The sequence below is a fragment of the Microtus ochrogaster genome, chromosome X (assembly GCF_000317375.1).
Source record: "Microtus ochrogaster isolate Prairie Vole_2 chromosome X, MicOch1.0, whole genome shotgun sequence".
NCBI lineage: Eukaryota > Metazoa > Chordata > Mammalia > Rodentia > Cricetidae > Microtus > Microtus ochrogaster.
In genome coordinates, this window is record NC_022026.1 from 680,185 (window position 1) to 703,859 (window position 23,675).

The 23,675-nt window shown below is 48.4% G+C and overlaps 1 protein-coding gene across 1 annotated transcript in view; it reads left to right on the forward strand.

Annotated features, from left to right (window-relative positions):
• The window catches only part of Apln (apelin), a 9,633-nt gene extending 1,760 nt beyond the window's left edge, over positions 1-7,873 (forward strand). The window contains exons 2-3 of the mRNA XM_005358407.3: positions 4,573-4,744; positions 5,348-7,873. Coding sequence (XP_005358464.1) covers positions 4,573-4,739 — 167 coding nt within the window. The 3' untranslated portion in view covers positions 4,740-4,744; positions 5,348-7,873. The remainder of the gene's footprint in view (positions 1-4,572; positions 4,745-5,347) is intronic.
• Positions 7,874-23,675: the final 15,802 nt, after the last annotated feature.

Below are 23,675 nucleotides of genomic sequence, written 5' to 3' on the forward strand. Positions count from 1 at the left end.
AGAGAGAGAGAGAGAGAGAGAGAGAGAGAGCTGGACAGTGGGCTTTCTAGAGGAAGAACCCCAGGAACTTATTTGGTTTGAACCCCTCCAGAACAGGAGGATGGCCCGCTGCCCAGGAGCCTCTGGAGTTCTGGCCAACTCTGCCTGCCTCTCGTTGTGGCCACCTCCTTTCTGTGCTCTTGTTCTTTGGCATTGCCCTGCACTCAGGCTTCTCCGGAAAGTACATTGGCCCGGTCGGTGCCTCCTGTCTCCAGGTAGCTGTCCAGTGGTCTCCTGCGAGACTCTAGCACTGGGGCAGCCACCTGATTGGGAAGAAGGGTGAATACTTTCTTCCCAGAAACTTCTGCCGGTCAGGCAATGGCAGGAAGGGAGCAAAAGCTGTGAATAAAGATATTGCAACAGCCTGCCCCTCCATTGGCTTACTTAGCCAATATGGTTGGCAAGACAACACATCTTCATAGTTTGACTTCAGAAAGGTGGTACCTTTGGAGAGGAACATGATTGGGTACAGAAAGGGTGCCCCAAAGGAGGCTGGACCACCTGGAGCTGCATACTTCCCTAGAGGGTGAGGGGAGAGTATAAGTAAGTCTTTGGCTAGTGGATACTCTGTGAATCCTTCAGGGTCCAGCTATTACTAGTAAAGGGGCGAGCTGATTTCAAGGAAGTAGTTTCTGGTCCAGACCCCGGAACTTCTCTCTTTGTCTCCTCCTTTTACATTAAGTCTTTTGCACATCATAATGTGGGTGTAAGCCTCACCCTTACATTTTATTTAAGACTAGCATTGGCTACTTCTAAAGATCCCACTATTTTCCCATACTCTTCGAGCCAAGGAGGACACCTTTTTGGAGGTAGCCAGCAGCCAGAGGTTTAGGTGTGCACACTTCTACTTCCACTGTGTCCTGGTCTAAAGAGCAGAGCCCTAGAATCACTTTGTCCTTAGGGCAGGCTTGCATGAACTCTCCACAGCCAGAGTCCCCGGAACTCCAGGCTCAAAATCCATACTTCCTCTTCTCTTCTACTTTCTCTTCTGACTTGGAATGTTCACCTCTCTTCTCCCCTCCTCCAACTCTACAGACTCCTCACTGCCTCCTGACCTGGGATACACTTTGCTCTTCTGAGTCCGAGAGTTTCTGAGTCCTGGCCAAGTGTCCCTTGGTCTCCGAGCACCGCTTTCTTTCGTCTCCTCCCCCTTGGCAACTTCTACTCCAGCACACAGTGTAAGGACAGCTTACTGTACCCCTCCCAGTGTGGAGGACATCTCCACTTCATTCCCAGTTCTAAGCTCTAGGCATCCTTGTAACCCGAGCCAGGCCTGTCAACAGTAAAGTCCTGAGGCTAGTCCGGCTTCCCAGAGCCTGATCCAGATAAGCAAAGCTGGCTGTAGAAGACAGCACAGAGTCTCGGAGAAGGTGGCTCATATTCCAAAGACCCAAGCCTTACTACAGAGCAGTGGGCATAGATAGCATCACCAGTGGGATCTCTACCAGCACCTAGGGGTGGGCTTGGAAAGCAATCACTATACAGACCAGACCCTGAACAAGAAGATAGGTGCACCATTCTGCTGAGGCTGGCATGTTTCTGAAAAATTTCAGACTCCTTTTTGTGTCTCAGCAGGGTTGGAGTTCAGGTGTCAGGAAAATCAAATCCCGCTCTTCCGCTGGCTGTAGTTCCCAGCTTGAAAATGCAGTTGCCTCACTCTTGTGAACAAGGGATAATCTTCTTGGCTTGAGATTCTCTGGGAAATAGCTGCTGCTTCCTTTTAAGCAGAAAAGAAGTTGGAAGGGCACATTGAAGGGTATTGGGGTATTCCCCGTCTCTAAAGGGGAATGCCTTCTAAAGGGGAATGCCTTTTGTACAGCCAAGACCTCTGTGGTGATGAGAATCAGTGGTCTCTAATTTGTTCTTTCAGACAGGACAAAGCCAGGTTTCAGGTGTCGGCTGGCTTATCTGACTAGCAGCAAAAATAGGAAACGAATGGGTGATGGGATCAGAGTGTGGGAGGAGCCCACACACTTCCTGTGATGGGGAGGACAATGTGCTCCACCCCAATAGGATGGAAGAGACTAAGCAGCTTCTGCGGTGGCCACTTTCCCAGGCCTGGCTGAGCCTCAGTGAGCTCAGGGTGGATCTTCTTTGCAGGTCTAGAGTCTAGACATCTTCCTGGCCTGAGTCGGAGCAACTGTCAGCATGTTGCCCATCCTGGCTCTTGACTTTCCTTCCTATGGGGCCCTTCCCCCGCCTCCCAGTCTTCTTTGACTGCCATAGACACGGACAATCTCGGGCCGTGAAGACATGGTGGTGGGGGTTGTGGTGGCGGTGGTGGTGGTAGGGTGTGTGTGTGTGTGTGATAACTTCCTTCCTCCTGGCACTATCCATACCTCTTTTACTCCATGCTTACTGTATCTCTAGAACACAATGGCTTAGACCATTTTTCCAAATCCTGTAGTTGATGACATGGACATGACAACCAATGTCTTATTTTTTTAAGGCCTGTGGGTCCTTCTCCTATGCATGACTACATGCTGGACACAGTCCTTACCATCCGCTACCTTAAATATGTCTCTAGTTCTGACTTCTCGTCAGCATCGCTAAGACTCACCCTCAAGGCTCAGGGTAAGCTTTGTTGAGACCCTAAAACTCAGGACATTGGTTAGATCGACTTCAGGGGAGGGGGAGGACACCTAACAATGGTGCTCCTGAGCCCCTTCACAGATGGTAACAGGAAGGCAACTCTAGGTTAGTCAAACAGAAGCAATCCCTAAGGCTTCTCATCATCATTCCTCTTGTCTCCAAAGTATTAATATTTTTAAATCTTAGTTCTCCTGAATTATAGGTTTACAGGCTCAGTTGACACACTGACACACTTTAACCCCGAGCATGGAAGTGTGGCAAGTCAATCCTTGTAAACCCCTGGGTTCTGGTGGGCCTGGTGGTTTTTCTTAGACAAGAATGGAAAGGTGTTGTAGGGATAGAGAAGGTGTGTGTGCGGGGGGGGGGGGGGGGGGTATGTAGTGTGCTTTCCTGGCACTGAGTGAGGAGGAAAAACAGCAGCCCTAAAGTCTGCACAAAGAGGGCCACAAGGACAAACCTCGCCCACAATTTGGCCCAAGAGGATGCCTGGAAATTGTCTGCAAGCTGAGAAAGACTCACTAGAACCAAGGGGCCAAGGAAAGAGCCAGAGTATGGGGGCATTGGAGGCAGGGAGGAGTAGCCAACTGGATGCCATATGGAAACTGGGAGCCAGTGGCGGGAATTCCTTGATGGACGGCAATGAGACTCAAGGAACAGGGATATATAGCTGAAGGCAAATCTGATGGTGTGCAGGGAACAGAGGCTGGTATTCGTTATCATCAGCCTCAGGCACTGCTGTGTTTCTGAATGACACGCCCATACTGGGCATTGCACAAGCATCCTACTCCTCTGCCTCTTCCCCAGAACCATCTCACCTCTGCACACTGTCTGCTTCTAGTGTCCAAGGATGTCTCTGGGTACTAGCTCAGCTTTCCTGGCTGCACTTCTGGGTCTGTGGGAGCTGGCACATGTGCCTTCTCCCTCATCTTTCCCAAGAACATCCTGCACAACTTGGATTCCATTAGGGGCTCAGTGGCATCAGATGCCTTTTGCACTAAGCCAGATGTGGGCAGATGGAGACAGGAGCCTGGAAGGGCACAACAGAAGCCAGGTGGAAAGAATTTGGATCAGATTTTGGGTAGGAGGTGTGATCTAGAATGGTAGATTGATGGGGTGGTGCCCACCCCACTCCTAGGCTTACGCCAGGAATGCATGGGCATACTGCCACGGGTGAGACTTCCTGCACGCATTCACTCACATGTGCCATATTTATTAGCCTCTAAATTTGGTCACAGGCTGAAGAGAACCCAGTGCAAAGCAGGCTGAGTCAGTTATGTCCCAGCCACATCCATAAGGAAGTCTTGGGAGCAAGGAAAAGCCTCAAAGATCCCTAACTACTGACGAGGTGCCCAAGGGGGACAGATGAGACCCCTAGCACACCGAAGTGAGTCACCCTGCCTTTCAAAGAATGTAAGCATAGGGTGACATTCATTTGTTATTTGTTTTAAACTTTGCAGCCGAGGGGAAAAAGAATAAGCAAAGCACACGAGCCTATTCAATAACGGACATATGGACATGGGTCCATGAAGGGGCATCATTGTGATGTTGTATGTCTGAAATGTTTGGAGGACACCAGCTGCAGGGGTGCCATTACGCATCATTGTGCACTATAGCCAAGTTGTGCTCCACGGCCAGGTATTGGCTTGATGCTCCAGAATGCACCCCGATCATGACATTGTCCAAGGAAGAACTTGTTGGTGCCTGTCAGATACATGATATAACTGTTCAAAGGATATAAAATCACCCCAATGGCTAAACAAGTGGTTCCCTTTGCCCCAGAACAGTGCACGGGTCTTTTCGTCTTTTCATCAGGTTGGAAAAGAAAATTATGAGGGGCGCCACCTTGTGGAGAAGTTGCACTGTCCCTTGGGCCGTGGCCGCCTCTGCTGTCTCCACCGTTCATCTTCCTGGCTAACGGCTTTACTCCTCTCCTCTCTGCAGTGCCACTGATGCTGCCTCCAGATGGGAAGGGGCTAGAAGAAGGCAACATGCGCTACTTGGTGCAGCCCAGAGCTTCGAGGACTGGACCTGGGCCCTGGCAGGGAGGCAGGAGGAAATTCCGCAGACAGCGCCCCCGTCTCTCCCATAAGGGCCCCATGCCTTTCTGAATCAGGTATTAGAGCCCCTTGCCAGTTGGTAACACTAACGGGTATGGACAGCCTGCTATTGAAGATCAGACACAGCAGGATCTTAGAGCTTCCTGGGAGCTAGTAAAGCACTTATTTCTAATCTATTTTATAGAAGAGATTGTGACCCAGCGAAGGCCTTAGCGCTTGGGGCCAATCTCCTGACTCCCTCCCAAGAGCAGAGTATTTTGTTTTCCCTCTACTCTTCTGCCTGGGATTGGACAGGCTGCTGCCATTGAGTAGTTCTCCAAGTCTTAGCAGGCTGTGGCTGGAGAGGTGTGCCGAGGGCATGCCTATAGCTATCTAGTGTGCACTCTTACCAGGTCCAGGGGCGCATGGGAAGGCAGCAGAGAGCCTAGGGGCTGTCAGGCATGGGACAGGAGAGCCTGGGTGGTAGTGTCCAGAGCTGGGAGAAGCAGAGAGGAATGGAAGGTGGCCAGAGAGATCAGAGTCCTTGAAGCCTGGCCTGCTTCTTCTCCCGCTGCAGCCAAACCAAAGAGGATCAACTTGGTGCCTTGGGAGTGGGCATGACTTTTGTTTCCTCCTTAGTATATGTCTGTGACTTCTTTCTTCTTGTTTTGTCTCTTTAGGATTGAAGGGCTCACCACGTCCCGCCTGGTGCTGTTCTCCCTACTCCACAAATTCGTTCTCTTCTCTGGAACCTTCGCATCCATTTGGCTCTCGTCTTGCACCTGTTATAGCTGCCAATGGTCCTGGCTCTTCTCACCCACCAAGTTCCTCTAATGGCAATGGCGTGGTCCTGCCCCTCATTTGCATGATTCCATTTCTCTCACAAGGATCCAATTGGCCCATCTCCCTGGCCACTCCTTGGACTGCCATTGGAGACCCAGCTTCCCCTCGACCTAGTTCTAGTCCCTATCAATTGGTCTTAGCCTTCCCTTGCCCCTTCCCTCTTCCCATTATCTCGGAAAATGGACAGGAGTACTCCCTTCTTCGATGGATTCCTTCATTCCTTCAAAGCGCATTCGTGCTTTCTTATCCATTGGACTTCTCACTTAGGAGTACAGAGATGAGCAATGAGACACTTTGGTTGAGAGGGATTGGGTGCTGGGATCGGGAGAAGGTCCACTAGGGACGCTGAAATGTGGGCGAGCGTGGTGAAGGGGTGAGGAGAAAGCGCTGCCATGCTTCTTTCGCAGCTCTGGCTGGCCCTGTCAAGGAAAAGGCAAAGGAGAGGGACCCAGGAAGTATTTTGTCCTCGTCCTTTCTGCTCTCAGTCTCCAGGTCAGAAGGAGAGAGTGTTGAGCCTGATATGGTTCCATACTCTCCTGGGAGTAAAAGCTAACTAAGAAGGATAGTTGTTTTTTCCAAAAAATAAAAAATAAAAAAAAAATCACCGAGAATCAGAGCCCAAAGGACCCTTGATCACTTGCACAAACAGAGGCTCCTGAGAGGGGAATGACCTACTCAGTGCCACTGCAGAGTCTCAATGGGGACCAGGTCTCCAATCTCCCACTTTGTGATGTCCGTTTTCCTCTTGATGATGTCCTTTCATAGCAAATGAAGTGCCTTTGGCTGGGTTTAGTGCAGAGGGTGGCTGGGCAGGACGGGGAGGGAGAGGCAAGCCAGCTATGAACTGCCTTGTGTGAGCATAGAGCTTCCCGCTCCGACCTGTCCTGGGATATTCCGTAAGTGGTGAGATGTACCCCATACAGGCCAGGTCCCAGCCACACACCCAGGCTCAAGCTACTTTAATTGGGGTTCTCAGGCACTGAAACTACCATTTAGCCCCTGACACTGGCTGTCATGATCCCCTATGTTGACTGGGCCCTTGTTCTTGTGGCTTTTGGGGGGGCATGTCAGAGTGGAGAAAGGGGAAGAAAGGAAGGAGAGAAGGAAGAAAGGAGGAGAGATGGGAGGATGTGAAGGTAGGGTCCATCACTCCACCAAGAGGCCCCGTCTCTTGCCAGGAGTCCTTTGCAGCCCTTCCTTGAAGGGAGACCCTCATCGTTTGCTCTGAGCAGATGGTCTTCTCAGAGGCCTCCCAGGAGGGAGGAAAGAGAAGACAGAAGCTTGATATTCACTTACATATGTGTAGGGCAGGGGAAGTCAGGACCCCCAAGCCCTGTAGTAACCCTAAGCTTGCCTATCCATCCCTCCCCGAAGCCTTTCCTTCCCATCTGCTGCTGCTAATGCTGCTGCTGCTGCTGCCTCCACCACTGCCAGGCATAGCATCCCCACCCCTTGGGCTTGAAGTGGGGAGCTGGCTGGTGCCTCTTCTACTGCTGGTACCCCTACCAAGGACCAGGCCTTCTTCCTCTTTGTCGTTTCTGCGTCTCCTGCCTTATCAGCCTTCCGTGCCCAGCCCCACAGGGAAGGGGAGAGAAGATGACAATGATGGCTGAGAAAGAGGGGAGACAGCAACAGAAGAGAGGAATAAGTGGGCCTGGTGGGCTGTCTTATTTAAAGTGGTTGTGTATGATTCCTATACTAATTTATATAAAGATATTAAGGCCTTTTGCGTAAAAATAAAAACTGTCCCCTTCCCTTAACTGTGTCCACTGTATTTGTAAAGTTTGTTCTGTGTAAATATGTCTTTATAATAAAGAGTTCAAAGCTGATAGTTTGCCCTTACTCTTTGAGGTCATACTCAGGAGGGGCCTTTCTCTCCCCCAAGGGCCATGCTTGTCCCTGTGCCCACGGTTTGCACGTGTAGGAGGGAAGTGCTTGCATCCCCGACTGGTTCTAGGTCAGCTGGCCTCAGACCGATTTGCTGCAAGCTCACAAAAGGACTCTCTATGTTTAAGGGCCAGTTCACATAAATTTGAGCCCCTTTTAAGTCCTCTGGCATCTGTTCGAATGTCCTCATTCTCCTGGCAGTGTCGGGTCGAGGATTCTTTTTTCAGAAGCAATTCATTTAAGGACATGCTGATCAAAGGTGGGATTTGTACTAAACGTTTTGGGTGTCTACTGTTTTATCTGCTTTTGAATACTTTCAGGATTTTTCAGCCAGTTTGCCTTTCTTGAAAAATGTTGTTTCCAGCCACAAATACATTTGGTAATGACTTTGTATGTTTCATTTTATGTTTCACAAAGTGGAGTTGCTTGATGAATGAGATAGCCTGGAAAATAAAATGCAAGGAGTTCAATATAATTCTGCCCCATCTGTCTTACTTTTTCATGCTTGTTGTCAAAATGTCAATATCTTGCAGAACAGACACGAACATTGGGTACATGCTAATTTGGTTAATAAACCCATTAGGTGCGCACAAGCATACACAAAACAGAGAAAAACACAATGAGGAGACAGAAATTGTCAGAATAGATACGATTGATAAATCTTGTGAGAAATTCTGTAGACTTGACAAGTATTAAGTACCAAAAAGATTTCACTGTAAAGCAAATGCCATCAGACAAACTTGCTAAAGAGCCATAAAGCTGCTCACCAGGCAATAACACAGAAAAAGTCACCTACAAGCATGCTTAAGTTTCTCCTCGTTAGCAGAATGCCGCACAGTGAGCCATAGTGATTTTAAAAGACAGCACTTTGTTGGAAGCGCCTCTTAAGAAAAATATGTAGCTGTGAATCGCTGGTTTGCTGTTTAAGTGAACTGGTTGTCAGAGGAACTTAGTACATTCAGGCAGAGCTTGGAATTGGGATGGGCTGCACACGGATTGCTTTGTTATCTCCCTAATCTCACCCCCAGCTCTCATTTCCAATGGAATCAAGGGCACAGGGGTGGTGTTGGGCCGCAAGTATTCTGACCCACAGGTATTCAGGCTTCTAGCAGGTTAACAGAACTCTGTACAAAATACGAACTCATTTTGTCATTAGGACATCTTGGACAGATGAGAGAATACCCCAAGGGAAGGGAAGCACTTGGCTCAAAGTTTCATAAGTTGTAAATAATTATAGAATTTATATCATGGGAGCTGGGTGGTGGTGACTCACGCCTTTAATCCCAGCACTTGGGAGGCAGAGGTAGGCGCATCTCTGTGAGTTCGAGCCCAGCCAGGTCTACAAGAGCTAGTTCCAGGACAAACTCCAAAGCTACACAGAGAAACCCCATCTCAAAAAAACAAAAAATAAAAAATAAAAAAGAATTTATATCATGGATTCCAGAATGCAAACTTTGCAAAGTAAAAGATCAGAGGAATCAGGAGGAAAAATGAAGTATAACATATGGGGTTTTGTTCCAATAAGGGAAACTGAACTTTGGTGTAGGTGACAGCATGGCCTAGTGGAATCAGGGAGAGTGAAGAGAGACTGAGTAATTAAAACTGGCCTATGAAGACCCAACAGCATCTGGGAAGAGGATGGTGAGCAGGCAAGGTAGGGGCTAAGAAAAGAACAGCAGGCACCAGGTTGCACAGGGCAAGTGTAGCGAACTGGGTACCAGTGAGTGGATGCGAACTTGACTTCCTTGGGACCGAGGACAGGGGAAGGAACACTGATGTCCCTTTGTACAGATGACGTGGGATCTAATTAGAGCAGGACCATATAGATGATATCCATTGGTGATATCTTGACTTGAACAAACAAATACAATAGAATCAGAGCAGTGTTGAGTGTCAAAATGCTGAGCTTCCCAGAGATATCCAATACATGTGGCCCAGGATAGCTATGAGTACAGCCCAACATAAAAGCATAAGTATACGTAAAACGCTACGAGCTTTCTTCATAGCCTGATTGTGTGGTTCTTTCTTCCTTCCATTGATTTATTTGTATATGTGTATGCCTGTGTGTGGGCTTGCTTCCCGCAGTTCTTGAGTGTGACAGCTGTAGATGTCAATGTCACACAAAATAAATGCTTGCATACTCTTATAACCTACAAGCTGAGGTTAGACACCTGTAGCATGAATAATAAATCCAGAGACAGAAATTGGGGTTCAACCCGAAAACCAGAAAAGTAAAGCAGCCAAGCCACTAGAGAAGTCTTACCTCTACCAAGGCTGGGCGAGCACAAACTAAGTAGACTAAGCCTCTCTCTCCTCCCATTTTATATTCCCTCTAGTGCTGGGATTAAAGGCGTGACTCCCTAGGGCTGGGATTAAAGGCGTGACTCCCTAGGGCTGGGATTAAAGGCGTGACTCCCTAGGGCTGGGATTAAAGGTGTGACTCCCTAGTGCTGGGATTAAAGGCGTGACTCCCTAGTGCTGGGATTAAAGGTGTAAGTCACCACCACCTGGATCTGTTTCTGCATTGATCTTGTGTAGCCCAGGGTAGCCTCAAATTCACAGGGATGCATCTGCATCCGTCTCCCAAATCCTGGGATAAAAGTGTGCCACCATTACCTGGCCTCTGGTGGCTTTAGCTTTGCCTCTGGTGTTCAGGCAAGATTTATTTATCAAAATACAAATAATATCCCACTACAGACACCTCTGCTAGATGAATCAATAGTGATTCACTTGATTATTTCTAGACAAGAGGCCCCAGACCGATGAGTTGAGGGGTGTCTGGCAAAGAACCTGAAAAACAACACTGCTTCTAAATCCATCCAGAAACCGGGCAGCCTTTGGAATGACAGAGACTGGGGAAACAGGTTCAGGCTATGCAGGGCTTTTCAGATCCAGATGTTGATATCAAATGAGCGCCTTTCTCTTCATACTCTCTGATTGACTTGGGACCATTCTAGGGTGCTTATATAATTCCGTTTCTAAGATCTAAAGGCTATTCAGCTGAATTTCTCAACCCAAGAGTTCTCTCTGCCCAGATTGAACCAGTGCCAGCGAACCGCCAAAGAAAAATGGTGGAGTAGCCTTAGCCAATACCTTCCTGTCCTGGCTGGCAAAGGCTGTTTACTCTGCCAGCATTTTTCTGGAACACCCAAAAGGAAGGCCTCACGAGGTCTCCTTTGAAAACCTACTTTTCCCTTCCTAGTGGCTAGTGCTTGGAGAGGTAGCCAGGCAAGGAACTCACACGCCGCTGCTTTGGACTACAGTCCAGTGGTCCGAGGTCCACGGAGACACTTTCTTGAATGTTTTTCCTCAGGGGTCAGACACCTTTTCTGCACAGTGTTTTCAAATCTGCCTCACCTATTAATTACGTCTGCTTTGTCATACAGAAGCAACCCTAGACAGTGCATGAATCAATGGGCGTGGCTATGTTCCAACTAAGCTTTATTTATAGAAACAGGTGGCAGGTCAAAGTTTGGCCAACTTTGGTATAATGAAGGAATGGCCAGTTCTTCGACTCACCCTCACCGCTCAGATACTGACTAGGGAAAGGCAGGAAGACCAAGTTTCTGCAGCCAAGTTTACAGTCCCGGGAATGTCATGAGCTGGCTGTGATGTGACCACTGAACCAGGATGTGATAATAGTTTCCCAAAGTGCTTTCAGTGGAAGAAGTCTGACTTTAAGATCCTGGGTCAAATCCTGCTTCATTTACTCATCTGTGTGACCTGGAAGGCAAGGTCATGGCCAGGGTGAGCCCCGTCTTCCTTCCTGCCCTGGATGCTGCGGCTTACTTTCCAGGGCTGTGATTAGAACCAGACAGTAGTGCACAGGGAGAGTGTTCCACACAGACCCTAGCTCCCAGGACAGGCTCATTAAATGGGTGCAGTTATTATCTGCTCTCAGTCTCACACGAGCCCAGGAATGAATAGGGAAGTCTTCACCTCCACTTTATACAGGGAGTAAAAAAGGCTTGAGGAGGTGAAATGGCGTGTTCAAGGGCGTGGAGTAAGTAGCTCTACTTGGCAAGGCAAGCTTTAAACCCAGCGCTTACCTCAGCAGGGGTTCACTGTCCTGCTCCCAAAACATCTGCATGCCATGCCGAGTGTGCCTTGGTCACTGGAAACCAGCCCTCAGAGACAGCACACAAGGCCTTCTCCAGGGACAGAGTTGGCCCACAGAGATTCTCCCTTGTGCCAGCTTTAGCTTGGGCTGCAGCAGCCCGAAAGGCCTCTCCGAAGATGCCAATCCTCAATACTAGCACCTCACCTGGGGTTCCTGAGATGCAACTGTGGAACTAGACACCTGTTCCAGGAGACTTAGTATTTAGGGATCCTTTCTCTAAAGATTGGGGGACCTGTAAACCTAGGTTCCAGTCCTGAATCTGTTTCTGTATCAGTTTTACAGGCAGCTTGGCCAAGCCTTTCCTTGGCTGCTTTAGGACTCAGTCTCCCCTGCCCCACCCCCTACTAGGTCACCTTGAATAGATTGTATACTGATAGATGGCTTTAAAATCTCGGTGGCAGGCGGATCTCTGGGAGTTCGAGGCCAGCCTGGTCTACAAGAGCTAGTTCCAGGATGGGCACCAGAGCTACAGAGAAACCCTGTCTCGAAAAACCAAAATAAATAAATAAATAAATAAATAAATAAATAAATAAATAAATAAATAAAGTCTCGGTGGCTGAACTATGCTTATAGCTGGAATCCAAGCCAGCAGTGAAGGTGCTTTAGGGACTTTTGGCTGTCCTGTGGTGGCAGTTCTGGTCTGGGAGAGGAAATGCCCATAGGGTGGGATGGGAACTTCAGCCTTCTCAGGCTGTTGCTGGATTACGTGGCTCTATACCACTTCCCTTTACGCCAGGGAGGCTGGTGTTTCTCCCATTGTGCAAACAAAATGCTTTCCTGTCTTCAGTGTTAAAGCACTGGTAGGCCATAGTCGAGGGAACTCAGTAGCATGAAATCCCCAAGCTCAGAGTTCTAGATCCTACCCAAGCTTGCCCAGTGTCAGACCATGCAATTCCAGCCAGGTGACTTCATCTTTTGGGGTTCCAGTTTCCCCTCATCTATTTGCGTAGAAAAATCTAACAGTGGTCTCCCTATCTCAGCCATAAAGAATTCCAAGGTCAAAGCTGCCAAGCCTGGGAGGTCATGCTATAAGTCAAGCCCTTTGTTTCTACAGATGACAAAATCGAGACTCTGACCAGGAAGTGACACTTAAAGAGAGCATGACCAGGGGACTCTAGAGTGCATCTCATGTGCCATGTATGGAACTGCGCCTGCTTTGCCTTTGTATCCATCACAACCCCATCCTGTAACTGAGGAAATGGAGGCACTGAAAAGCTAAATCCCTCGCTCGTGTAAGGGTCCTACATGGCATAACGCGAGTGAACAAAGAGTGAACACAGTGGTTTTGCGTTAAAGGAAGGCAATAGCCCTGGAGACTGGATCCATCGTCTTCCTGGGCTCCAATTTTATCTTTTCTGAAATGAAAGTCATAGTCCTTGGCTTATAGTAACCGAAGTTCCTGAAGCTGAAGTGTTTGGTATGGTGCCATTGTTGTAGACTATTATTTTAACTAGGCAAAGATACGCTACATTTGTTTATGCTGCAGACTAGTACTTTAACTATGTAAGGGGGTGTTACTTTCGTTTCTGCTGCGTTTGTTTAATCATGTAAAGATATGTTGCATTTGTTTCACCTTGCCTGCCTAAGGCACCTGGTTGTTGTAATAAAGAGCTGGACAGCCAATAGCTAGGCAGAGAAAGGATAGGCAGGGCTGCCAGGTGGAGAGAATAAATAGAACCCTAGGCTCAAAAAGGAGAACCGAGAGCCATGCCTGGGGCAAGAAGCCGGATGCCAGTCACCAGCCTTAAGAGAAGCAGAGAGAGAGAGAGAGAGAGAGAGAGAGAGAAGCCCTGGGAGAAGAGGTAAAGAGAAACAGGTTAAGTTAAAAGAGCTAGCCAGAAACGAGTCTAAGCTAGACCAAGCATTCAAAACTAATAAGATGTCTCTGTGTCATGATTTGGGAGCTGGCTGGTGGCCCAAAAGAAAAAAATCCTGGTACATGCCATGAGCCAGTACCTGTGTGTGCATGTGTGAGAATTGCCTCCTTCCGCGGGTGCTTATGTGCACACCTCCACACACACATTTTGCAAGTGAAAGTGTTTTATAAGGTGCAGAAAGCTATAGAAATTCTTAGGCTGTGAATATAGCTCGGGGGTTGAGTATGTGCTTAGCATGCCTTAAGTGCAGGATTCCACTTCTCCAAGAGAAATCTTAACATGTGTTAAATGTGTACAGAGTGCATATTATGAACTGCATTCCATATGAGTTGGGGAGAGAGAGAAAGAGAGAGATTATTTAAAATCGCAATAGATGTTTAACAATGCAGCCCTGGAAGAAAAGTCAGGACTTCTAGGCAGGTTCTCTGGGAACTGTATGGGTGTCAGAGAGGCTTCCTACAGGAGACTTGGGACATGAGACCTCAGGAATGAGTCTGGAGCAAGAAGGAGGGAGGTCCTTGTAGCCAAGGGCTCCTGTTGAAACACTGAGGTAGGACGGGATAGACATGATTTCTTCGTAGAGCCACATTACAGGTAAGGAAGAGAGGTTGTAACTTGCCCAGTGAGGGATTCCACTAGACTCCGATGTGCCCTAGACTGGGAAGGCAGGGTATCTGAGGGCTAGGACATCCAGTCTGGTAATTTGCTCAGAGGCTCCATCAATTTTATCAATTACTTGGGAAGGGCAGTGCCCCTCCCCGTACAGGCGGGAGTGGTCGAGTGCACCTGGGCCAACTTTCAGGCTGGTAGGATACTTTAAAAGTTTCTAAATTCTGCAATCCGAAACGGTGGCTCCGCGCCTCCAGTCTGCTTGCTCAGTTTTTGGGTGAAATCTGGTGTGGCGTGAAAGGCTTCCCCCTGCTGGCGGAGTCTTGGAACTGCAGCGACTTTTTCCCCACTGAGCTCCACACCTGCCAGTGGCTAATGCGTAGTTTGCTTCTCAATTACCTACTACCCCTGCGGCAGCCTCTGACTGTACCAGCTGTGTTTGAGCAGAGTTCTTGTTTGGAACACGGAGAGAGGCTGACATCTAAGGGTGCCGGGGGTGAATCTTGTGGAGCCGAAGAGCAGCAGCTGTGTCCCTTTGGTGGCGTTCTTTTGGGACTGTCCTGGACAGGTTTCTGGCCCTCAGTGAATGCTTCCATCAGCGAACTCCGTCACCACTGGTCTCTTCTGTTTCAGGGAGTGCCTGAGGGAAGCTGCTGGCTTCTCCAAGAAACAGTCGCATGTGTTTTGGGGAAACCGCTCAAGGAGTGTGTCTAGCCTCTGCTAAGACCCATACCCTGGACTCCTCTTCGCCCCTGTCTGTGCTGGTGAAGCTGTATAGGGTGTTTCTACCCAGAGGACACCCTGATTAGTGGACATTTCTCTGCCTCGATAGTTACCCAAGATTTTCAAAGGTGTCACTCCTACTTCCTACTTCCGGGTATCATGTGTATAGTTTATTAACCCAGAGCCTTAGGAGACTGCGAGTTAGGGTACCACTCCTGTTCCCAAGCCTCTTCTAAATGACTAAAAATACTAGCCCACTGTGCCCACCTCAGCAAGCAAAGTCCCCTGGTGAGGTCATTAGCAGAGTATTTGAGCCACTCCATCCGGACGGAAGTGTCAGATAAGACCCTATGAATCCCTGGACTTCAGTTAAAAGGGAAGCTTCCAGGTGAGCTCAGAAACATGGGAGCTCTGGAAAGGCCTGCTTGGCTTCTAGAAATCAGCTTCAAATGCATGCTCGCACACAGGCCTCACTTTGTCCTTTTCCCACAGGTAAAGCACACCAGCCCTACCTGCAGTATTTCTAGGGATTACCCTCTCCGGCTCCCTTAACTGTGATGTTGACTCCTGTCACGCACCAGGACAAGCAGGGAGGAGCTGCTTCCCTCAGGCTGTTATTGCCAGGCATGGCTCTTCTCTCATCCACTCTACACCTTGCTCTTTCTGTTTGCTGTCCTCCCCATAGGGTGGTCCTGAGGTCTGAGAAGTGTTGTCACAGAAAGGAAGCTGTTGGGCCAGCTCTGTGAGACAGATAACTGGGTCCCTCCTCATCGCCCACCTTTACTTCCCTTATTTATACCGTGGAGATGATCCCACTTCCTTTCGCTGGGGTCTTTAGGGTCGGTGAATCCCAAAGCAACCTGAACAGAAAAGTCACTGGTGGGTATTATGTGAGTGGAGAGTTCAAAGCCCCTGGGTCAGCACAGATCCTTGGCAGGATCCCGGATGGTGCAGGAGGATGCATAACCCACAGTCCTATAGCATCCTGCGTTTAGTGGGAACTTAAGGGGAGCCATCGTACCACAAAACAAGTCAACATTATGAAGCACTAATGTGATAGGTACCATTTTGTGTGCTTGACTACCATACTCATTGAGTCCCCAGGACAACTCCACCAAGCGGAAACTCTCATCCCCCTTTTATGGATGGGGAAAGCAAGGCCCCATAAGCTTAAGCAAATTGCCTACAGTCACACAGCTAGTAAGCTGTGCCGAGATTTAAAGATTACAACCTACTTCCAGGACCTGTGCTTGGCATAATCATTACTGTATCCAACAGTCTACACAATCCTTGCTGAGTAGAGCTGTGTTGCCTCTGCTTGCTTTCATCTAGTAATGAGATGTTCATTACTTCCCAAGTAGCCTGGATTGGTTTCACACTGGTAGACTTTTTTTTTTTTTCCGGTAAGTCTGGTCAAATTTTAGTGACCCAGACCTCACAATGATCTAAGGTCCCTGGAGATACAAGTAGGGAGTAGGTTATAGTAAATGTCATTCTTGCGCATCCTCACATAGAGAGAACTTGGCGGGGCAGGGGTGGGGTGCTGGCATTCAGGCAGATCTCTGTCCGGATCACAGAATCCCCCAACGCACCCAGGCTTCTTTGCTACCTCATGGTCTTGGTGCAGTGGCTGAGAACTAGACAGGGTGAGTGACCTGTCCCAAGGTTCTGTGGTAGCCGAAGCCAGGAATTAAAATGCTCCTGCCTCAACATTCTTTTCAGTCGAGGACAGTGGATAATCAGGCCTTACCTCTAGTTATAACCCATAGAATCCACAGCACTTGGTGTATTAGTAAGTGCTCTCTAACACCAAGAGAATGAATGGGACCTAAGGGTATGAAGTGCAAGGGCACAGCCTCCTTTCTGGCTGGCCTCAATTTCCTGGAAGAGTTAGTTTTGCATCCTGCTTTGAGATCCTTAAAAGCATTTCCATGGTAACAAAGCAGAGACTTGCCACTCCAAGGCCAGATTCTTTTCTGTTGCACAGAAGCTGAGCTCACTTCAGAAAAAAATACCCTAAATGCCTCCAGTGTCTGAGGAGCAGGCCACTGTCAGTAGGGAGGCCTGAGGAGTAGGCACTGCCAAGGGCGGATCCCCCAGAGCGTATCTCCTGGGGGGGCGAGTTCTTGGGCCCATCGACCTTGCTGGGGTTTCCATGGTAACAACACTAGGCTAATGGGTTGCCAGGGTGACAGCGCTCTACTGCTAAGATTGCACGGGACTGGACCACACAGGGCCCCTGAGTTGAAAAGATGCTAATAACACCTTTTTGAGTTTCTATGACAACAACACTCAAACACTCTGTTGGCTTTGTCCCGAATGCAGATTAGGCCTCCACCCTTCACCCTCAGCAAAGAACACCCTGGAAGGTGGGCCTCCTACCCCAGCTTGCTTAGGATTTGGCCCCTGCTGTTTCTTTCCCGAGGGAAGGGAAGGTACAGGTTTATTTCCCTTCCTCAGTGTCCCTCTGCTTACCAGACTGTTTCTCAGCACGTCTGCTTGAAACAGCCTAGATCTGGAAGGTGGCCTGGGACAGGAACAGGGCTTGGTTTGATAGGTGTGGGAGCAAACAGAGCTTCGGGGACCTTTGGGGTTGAATGCCTTTCTGTAGTGGCTGCTCTCCGGCCACTTGAGCTCATATAGTTGCAGAGCAAAGCCAGGAACATGGGGCCAGACTTTTCAAACTCTTTCCAAGGCCATAGCACATATAAATTCATTAAAGCAAGACCAAAGCCCTCCCTGTCAACCATCGGGTTTCATTTCTCCTACCAGTGCCTCCCTGAGGCACCTACAATTCTGTGGAACACAATTCGAAAAGTCTCAGCTTTGGGTCAGTCCATTTTGTGTTTCGTATGCGGCGAGACTGAGAACCAGAGAGGTTGAGTGAGTGGCTTAAAGCCCCACAGACAGTCATTTGAATAGCCGGAACAAAGCCCCAGAGTTCCAGTATTTGTAGTGTCTCTTGTCTTGGGATGCTATGAATTTCTGGATGATCTCTAACTTGGACTCTTTGACGACTAATTTTTCTGCTTGTTCCTGGAGTTTATAATAAAGGTGTGTCTAGGAGGAGAGAAGGCTCCGCATTTAGGATGGACCTTCCAGACCTGACTTCCACACTTGTGTGCAGCCAGTAGAGATGCTTTCTGTGCTTTATAAGAAGACGTAAAGGCAGGCATGATTGGCTCCATTTAATGGAAAAAGAAACCGAAAGACAGAAGAAAATGAAGCCTGGGCGAACAACTATCTTTTCAAAAGGGTGCTACTCAATAGCTCCAGCAGAGAATTTTATGAACAGTGTTGACCCATGACCTCTCTCTGGTGACAATGAGCTGAAGCAGGTGGATTCATCCAAGTCATTAGAGACCTCTTACTACCTGCTTCTCCCACCAATATTCGCATGCAATACACTGCCTAGTTAGGGGGGACTGGAGGCCAGCGCCACTCTTCTCTCTAAAGCAGGAAGCATTCTTTCTTCTAAATGTTGCACAGCTGCAGGCCATAATCTTGTTAGTATGAGGATAGCTATGGCGATTCCTAGTTACCATGGAAACTCAGGAAAGCGTATGAACGTCAGTTGCAGCAGAGGTCTGTACCTATTGGGTGTGGTGCACACTCCCAAAATCCCAGTACTTGGGAAGGTGAGTCACAGGGATGAAGAATTCGAGGCCAGGCTGGTCTACAGAGTAAGACCTTGTCTCAAATCAAACAAAACTAAACTAGCAACGACAAAAGTGGCTGTAAGGCCAGCAGGGTTGCTCATCAGGCAAATAAATCCCTTGCTATGCAAGCCTACTGGCCTGAGTTCAGTTTCTGGAATGGCAGAAAAGTGGGCTCTGTAAAGTTGTCCTCTGGTTGTCACGTGGGCCGTGGCACCCGTGCATCTGCGTACACGCCACGCCCACAGTGATAACCAATAGAATTGCTTTCAACGGTCTGAAGTTCCTCCACACTTCTTGAACATACGGACTTGTGGAGTCATGTGTCTGACTCATGACTTTGGTCAATGTAGTCCCTTCTTTTGTGCCACAGCAGCTGGCAAAGGATGCAGGCTGCTTGCCAGTGCCTTTCCTGGGACTTCACCTGGACTCTGTCAGCACTGAACTTCCTCAGAATGCACCCCTCCCTCCACTCGAACAGTTTTTTATTTTTTTCATTAAAAATTTATTTTCACTTATTTTTATGTGTGATGGACGTTTTGCCTGTATGTGTGTCTGTGTACCACATGTGTGCCTGGTGCCCAGAAGGTCAGAAGAGGGCATCAGAGCCCTGGAACTGGGCTAACAGATAGCTGTGAGCCACTGTGTAGGCCCTGGGAATAGAACCCAGGCCTCTGGAAGGAGAAACCAATGCTCTTAATTGCAAAGCTGTTTCTCCAGCCGCTATCTGAACATTCTTGTCTTGAACCCTTTGGGTTGTTTGGCAAAACACCGAACACTGGATAATTCATCAACCACAGAAATTAGTTTCTCATAGTTCTGGAAGCTAGGAATCTAAGAAGAAAGTGCTGGTAGGTTTGGTGCCTGGTGAGGCTTGCTGTCTGCTTCAGGATGGCACCCTGTGGCCAAGCCTTCCTGAGGGGAAAAACACTGTGTCCTCACATGACACAAGAGTAGAAGTGGATGCCCACCCCATTTTCAAGTCATCTCTAAAGTCTCCACGAGGGCTCTACCCTTGAGACTCACCTCATAAAGATGTGTAAGTGTGTTCATATGTGAACATGAGTGCAGGTGTCCATAGAAGCCACAGGCATGAGATCCCCTGGAGCTGGAATTATAGGCAGCTGTGAGCCACCTGGCATGGGTGCTGGGTGTATGTGTGTCCTTGGGTCCTCTTGAAGAGTACTAAGCCCTCTTAACTGTAGAGTCACCTCCCCAGTTCAAGACCCCCCCCACCACCTCTTAATACCATCACACTAGATTTAGCTGACTTATTTAGGTCAGAGTTCCTCCCTTGAGCTCTTTCTGCTGTGGGGTCACTTTTCTGTCTCTCCCTGACAGCCTCAACACAGTCACATAGGTGCCTGGTGAGTACCACATGCACAGCTACGAGGGCAGCTTGCTGGAAACACCTTTCCTCTATTCCTTTGTATTTCTACCCTGGTTTGGGGCCTTTGAAGCTTTGCTGCTCCTACAAAGGTCAGAGAACCTTGTGAGAAAGTTTACCCTGGGGCTCATGATTAAATAGGTCTCCCCCTTTTGACAGAAGGCCCGGAGGGAGGCACTTCAAGCACCTTGGTAAGCACATGCTGTATGGAGAAGTGTGGGCCTCCGATAGCCCCAAATCCTGCCCTGTTGTGCCACTTCTGAGTGACCTTGAATGAGAGTGACCCCATGGCCGGCAGAGCCTGAGGCACTCCTACAAGCATCTCTCCCGGGTGGGAACGGTAAGACCAGGTGGCCTGGATTCCGGGCCCAGCCCTACTACTTAGCAGCTGCACATCTACAGGCAAGGGGTGGAGCTGGCTAAGGGTCATTTCCTCATCTGGAAAATGGAGGTCCTGCTAGTTTCTGCTTCTAAAGCTCTGACATGTTAATTCTCTCTGTGAGAGTTGATGCTTGGTCCCAAGCCAGCACCCAACAAAAATGGAAGGTCTAGAGGTGTTGTAGCTGTAGTGCAGTGGCCAAGGAGATTCACGTAGCGCATGTGAGGTTCTGGGTTAGCATCCCAGCACCACAAAAAGAGAGTGAAGACACTTTTCATCCCCATCAAGGCTGAGACATTCTTCCCTGCCACTTAGGTCCCAGCCATTGTCACCACTCCGCTTTGCGTCAGCGCTGTTCTATTGTCCCATGGAAAGAAAGCCCAGACTGTCTATTCTAGTCTGCCTGATTGAGACTCAGAGCAGAGTTTTATATTTATTATTATGCATTTGTTGAGCACCTACTATGAGCATTCTCAGGCTCCCCTGAGTGTCCTTTGGAGCAACTCTTAACTCTGCTCAGAAGAAATCTTACTACAGTTTCTCAGTGGTCCTTCCTTCCAACTGCAGCCCTCCCCTTCTGCCGTGCCCCAGCAGCTCTGTGATATTGAGACATACTTCCTGCTGCTTTTGTACTCGGGTTTTCTAGACCATGAATGTCTAGCTAGTCTCTGGGCCCACTGATAGCACAGGCGGTTATAGTGAAGTGCACTTCCACTAGGCTGTCCTAAGATCAGGCATGGAGGACTGAGCTTCCTGGCTTCTGTAAAGGCTCGACCTCTCTGTCTCCTGGGGAAAGGTAGAAGGCCAGGTTTGGCAGACATGTGGCAAAGGTTCCAAAAGGAGACCCCAATCTCACCCATAAATTTCTGCTTCAGTTCAAGGCTGGATGAAAACAACCTCGCAGGCTTGCCTAGTGCCTACCAGGTCTAACCTAAAACTGTTGCACTGACCTTGACCTTCCTGAAGAGTGAGAGAGACTGAGAGGGGGACACAATAGGTAGATCTCAAGTAGGGCTACTTACCTGTTTGCTGTCTCTTCAGACCATTGTTGATTGGCGTTGATCTCCCATACGCTATCTCATTAGGTCTCATCCAAGCCCAACTAACTCTTGTGGCTTGAAGTTCAGCAGGCCAGTCTGCAAGGGTTTTCTCAACACACCACCCTCATACCCCAAAGCCTTACAGTTTGAGCCACAACTTCTCAAGAGTGAAGACATTTCTACTTATTTTCCTGCTTGGACCTAAACCTTGGTCTTCCATTCAGTTCTTTGTGTTTGAGGACAGTTCCTCCACCTCACAGACACAAGAAAGCCAAGCAAGGTTGCTTTTGAGCTGGGTCACAGGAACCAAAGCTGCAATCGAACCATTGAGAGGCAGAAGACATGAATGAATTCTCCAGTCTGGTTCATTTCTTCATTGTTTATATGACTTAGGGAAGGCCATTTCCCTTCTCTGTAACTGCTTCCACCTCATCTGTGAAATTGAGGTGATAGCCTACCAATCTTGCTAGGGAAAGATGAGGCTCACATAAGAAGGATCTGTGTTAATGCTTCCAAGCTACACTGTGCTTATAAATACCCATAGGAGATGACAAGATGCCTGTCTTAGGGTTTCTATTGCTGTGAACAGACACCATGACCACAGCAACTCTTATGAAGGAAAACATTTAATTGGGTGGCTTACAGCTTCAGAGGTTTAGTCCATTATCTTCATGGTGGGATATGGCAGCGTGCAGGCAGACATGGTGCTGGAGAAGGAGCTACATCTTGACCCCGCAGGTAACAGGAAGTGGTCTGAAACACTGGGTTTGGCTGAGCATATATGAGACCTCAGCCTGCCCCCACAGAGACACACTTCTTCCAACAAAGCCACACTTTCTGATAGTGCCATTCCCTGTGAGCTTATGAAGGCTAGTTACATTCCTCAATGCCCTTCTACCCCTCCTAGGTGTCTGGCTTCCACCATTCCCCTCCATGCTCTGAAGTGTATTTCCCTTCACCAACTCCTTGCCCTTCTTCCTTGGCTCCCAAATGTGCTCAGAGGTTGCCTGTCCGTCAAAATTCTTGTACAACCAAACTTGTTATATATAAATTGTGTTCATGTGCCTTCATTTTTTTTCATCCTTACATTCTTATCTGTTGGCTTTTGATGCCACTCATCACCTCTCATCTTCCCTTATGGTCTCAGTAGAAGACCCTTTTGGTTCTAATGGTCCTCAGAGAGTACCACCTCCTGGTATTTCTATCCTTGTCCAATCTAACCCACCTTGACTATGGGCTGAATCTAGAAAGGTTAGCTAATGGATGATGCTAAGACAGATAGGCAGGCATTTCTAAGACTACACTATAAGACAGGGATACCTAGCTGGGCGGTGGTGGCGCACGCCTTTAATCCCAGCGCTTGGGAGGCAGAGGCAGGCGGATCTCTGTGAGTTCAAGACCAGCCTGGTCTACAAGAGCTAGTTGCAGGACAGGCTCCAAAACCACAGAGAAACCCTGTCTCGAAAAACCAAAAAAAAAAAAAAAAAAAAGGACAGGGATACCTGTCTTATATTCTCTCATTATGCCTTCCTTGCTCAGAGGAATTTGGTTGCCATGTTGCAAGCTACCCTCTGGAGAGTTTCACATGGAAAAGCATGGAGGGCTGCCAAAAACTAACAAGTCACTGAGACTTTTCTTCCAATAACAAGCAGGCACCAGAACACTCTCTGCAGCATCCAAGTGGTTGAGCTTGGAAGTGGTCTCCCATTGAGTCCTGTAGGGACTACAGCCTGACAGACACTTTGACCCAAGCTTGTAAGAGAACTTAAGACAGAGGATCCAGCTAAGCTACACCCAGATTCTTGACTCAGAGATTAGGAGATAAACTCCATTTTTGTTTCCCAACTACTAGGGATTGAACCCAGTCTTGTGTATAGCAGGCAAACACTCTAACATTGTACTATGTCCACGTTCTTCTCTTTTGAGACAAGGTCTCACTATGTAGCCCTGGCTGATCTGGAACTCGCTGTATACACCATGCTGGCCTGGAACTCATGGAGATTCACCTGTCTTTGCCTTCCAAGTGCTAGGATTAAAGACATGCACCGCCATACCCAGCTCTCCTTCTACATTTCAAGGATTTGTTTTTATTTTCTTTTGTGTGTGTGTATATGAACGCCATGACCACAGAGGCCGTAAGAGAGCATGGGAGCATCTGGAGTTAGCCACCTGACATGGTTGTTAGAAACTAAACCCGAGTCCTCTGCAAGAGCAGTAAGTGCTTTTCACCCCCGAACCGTCTCTCTAGCTCCCCTCTCTTTTACTTTTTATTTTGAGAGAGGGTCACACTATATCAACATGGCTGGTCTTGAACTCTCTTACAGCCAGGTAGATCTTGAACTTGCAATCCTCCCACCGCAGCCTCCAGAGTGATAGAAATATACGTGTGTACCAAATCATGTATGGCATCAATTATGTACTTTCTGTATGACTAACACCACAAAGCTTTGCATCACAATCTATAGAACTACAAGCAAAGCATTCAAA